This window comes from Mesoplodon bidens (assembly GCF_964165515.1).
Source record: "Mesoplodon bidens genome assembly, contig: HAP1_SCAFFOLD_951, whole genome shotgun sequence".
Classification (NCBI taxonomy): Eukaryota; Metazoa; Chordata; class Mammalia; order Artiodactyla; family Ziphiidae; genus Mesoplodon; species Mesoplodon bidens.
This window is the reverse complement of record NW_027672160.1, coordinates 83,055-85,774: the sequence shown is the minus strand read 5'-3', so window position 1 is coordinate 85,774 and position 2,720 is coordinate 83,055. Positions and strand designations below refer to the sequence as shown.

At 40.7% G+C, this 2,720-nt stretch overlaps 1 protein-coding gene across 1 annotated transcript; it reads left to right on the top strand.

The window, feature by feature from the left end:
* Positions 1-696: 696 nt before the first annotated feature.
* Positions 697-2,285, top strand: LOC308610529 (transcription initiation factor TFIID subunit 7-like; the record flags this gene model as incomplete). The annotated part of the gene is made up of 1 exon (XM_081259627.1): positions 697-2,285. The coding sequence occupies one exon, from the start codon at positions 697-699 to the stop codon at positions 1,744-1,746; it is 1,050 nt and encodes a 349-aa protein (XP_081115753.1). The 3' UTR covers positions 1,747-2,285.
* Positions 2,286-2,720: the final 435 nt, after the last annotated feature.

Below are 2,720 nucleotides of genomic sequence, written 5' to 3'. Positions count from 1 at the left end.
TCTGCTGTAACGGACGGAGGCCGCCTGAGCTGCGGAGTTGCAGAATCTGGCGTTCGGAGCTGCGGTTCTTGGCGAGATTTCGCGTTGCCCGTCCTCAGCCGTTTCACCGATAATCAGCGGATCGCTTTGCCAAGTGCCGGGAAGAACAAAGGAATTCGGAAGGAGACTCTCGGCTCCCGGCCGCCTTTCTCTGAGTGGCTTCGTTTCCCGCTCGCGCCTGTCCGGAGAAACTGGACTTATAACCGTCACTGGATTGTAAGTACCCGAGGCGAAGAGAGCTCACTACGCCCCGCTTTTTGCGTATCTTTGTTCCGGGAGAGTTTGTGGATTGGGAGTATCTGCTGAGCCTTACTTTCTGTGCCGAAAATCATTCCGTAGGAGCCGCCATTTGCTTTCCCTGCGTTGTCCTGCAGCGGCAGGACAACCTCTATCTAGAGGTTGGAACTTGGCATTGCAGCTAACAGATTTAAATGGACCTGAGTAAGGCAATGCGTCATTAACGACTGGTATTGTCACAGCATATTTAGAAAGACTTGGAACTTAATTCCGAATAGACGCTTAGTTGCTCTTCTACCTAGAACTCTTTGTAATTAAAGACGTCAATTTATAAAGAACTGGTCTTTCTGTTGAAATAGCTGAAATTTTTTAGTGCAACAAGTGGTTATTAGAGAAAAACTGAGTCACAAAGAAGTAAAGATGAGTAAGAGTAAAGATGATGCTCCTCACGAAGTAGAGAGCCAGTTTATCTTACGCCTACCTCCGGAGTATGCCTCTACTGTGAGGCGGGCAATACAGTCTGGTCATGTCAACCTGAAGGACAGACTGACAATTGAGTTACACCCTGATGGGCGTCATGGAATTGTCAGAGTGGACCAGGTCCCATTGGCGTCAAAATTGGTAGATCTGCCATGTGTTATGGAAAGTTTGAAAACCATTGATAAAAAAACCTTTTACAAGACAGCTGATATCTCTCAGATGCTTGTCTGTACAGCTGATGGTGATCTCTATCCTCCTGTTGAGGAACCAGTTGCCACTGCTGATCCCAAAGCAAGCAAGAAAAAGGATAAGGACAAAGAGAAAAAGTTTATATGGAACCATGGAATTACTCTGCCTCTAAAAAATGTCAGAAAGAGAAGGTTCCGTAAGACAGCAAAGAAGAAATATATTGAGTCTCCAGATGTGGAAAAAGAAGTAAAGCGGTTGCTGAGCACAGATGCTGAAGCTGTCAGTACCCGTTGGGAAATAATTGCTGAAGATGAAACAAAAGAAGCAGAAAGTCAAGGCCTTGATATCTCTTCCCCAGGAATGTCTGGCCACAGGCAGGGCCATGACTCATTAGAACATGATGAGCTTCGGGAGATATTCAATGACCTCAGCAGCAGCAGTGAAGATGAAGATGAGACACAGCATCAAGATGAAGAAGATATAAACATCATTGACACTGAGGAAGATCTGGAAAGGCAGCTACAGCACAAGCTAAATGAGTCAGATGAACACCACCAAGAAAACGAGGGAACTAATCAGCTGGTTATGGGAATTCAGAAACAGATTGATAACATGAAAGGCAAGCTCCAAGAGACCCAGGACAGGGCAAAGCGACAGGAGGATCTCATCATGAAAGTGGAGAACCTGGCTCTCAAGAACAGATTTCAGGCTGTGCTGGATGAACTGAAACAAAAGGAAGACCGAGAAAAGGAGCAGCTCAGCTCTTTGCAAGAAGAGCTAGAATCACTCCTAGAGAAGTGAGGAGAGTTTTGATACTTAATTTCATTCCTGACAGTGGTCAGCCTTGAAAGAAAAACTTTGTTTTCATCACCTGGACTAGACAGTAAAACTTTGCAGTAGTTCCCAGTTTCCTCCACTGCCTTCTATTGGATTTGTTTTATAATTGTGAATTTCTATCTCATTTGTTTTTTGGAACCACTTCGGTGGGTGTTTGTCCTGTAGTAAGTAGGAATGTATAGACAGATAAATGTAGGGAAGTTGTAGGATTAGTGGAGTGAACAGTTCAGTTTGGTAATTAATCACAGCTTCACTGCAGGACTTTGCTGCTGTTTCTCCGTTTACCAGAAGCTGCCATTGCTACTCTGTGATGCCATCTGAGATAAATTAGTAGATTCTAGTTTGGTGGCAGTGAAGTTTGTTTACATACGTTTTCCCATGCTGTAGCTATTTCCCAGTTATTCAAAGCAGTTTTCCACATTTTGCATTGCAAATCATTTCATAAAGTTGTTTTAACAATAAATAAAAGCAAGTAATTTTCACCTTAAAAAAAATAAAATAAAATATCACTCTTGAAATAACAATTGGCAGACGATCATAAGCTTTTTTTTGACTTCATAAACACTCTTAACAACTTATTTAATACACTATTGTCCAAGCAAGTTGATTAATAGAGAATCAAAAACATACAACTTGAAGTAGAAAAAAAAAAGCTGTATTTATGAAGATGTTTACAATAGTTTATTTGAGGTTATTTCCAATTTTTCACCAATTTAAAAAATTGACCTACTCAATGAAACCTTGTGAATGCAATGTTAAAAAGTATAACTATGAATCACAGAATTTAAATTTAGTATGAAAAGATAAGAATGGCAAATTATATTGAAGCTATGTGGAATTATGTTTATAGACAGCAGGAAGAGAAAATTAAAATGTAAATATTGCTTGATAGGATAATGGGATTAGAGGTGGTCTTTTAAATTTTTCATTTTTATGCT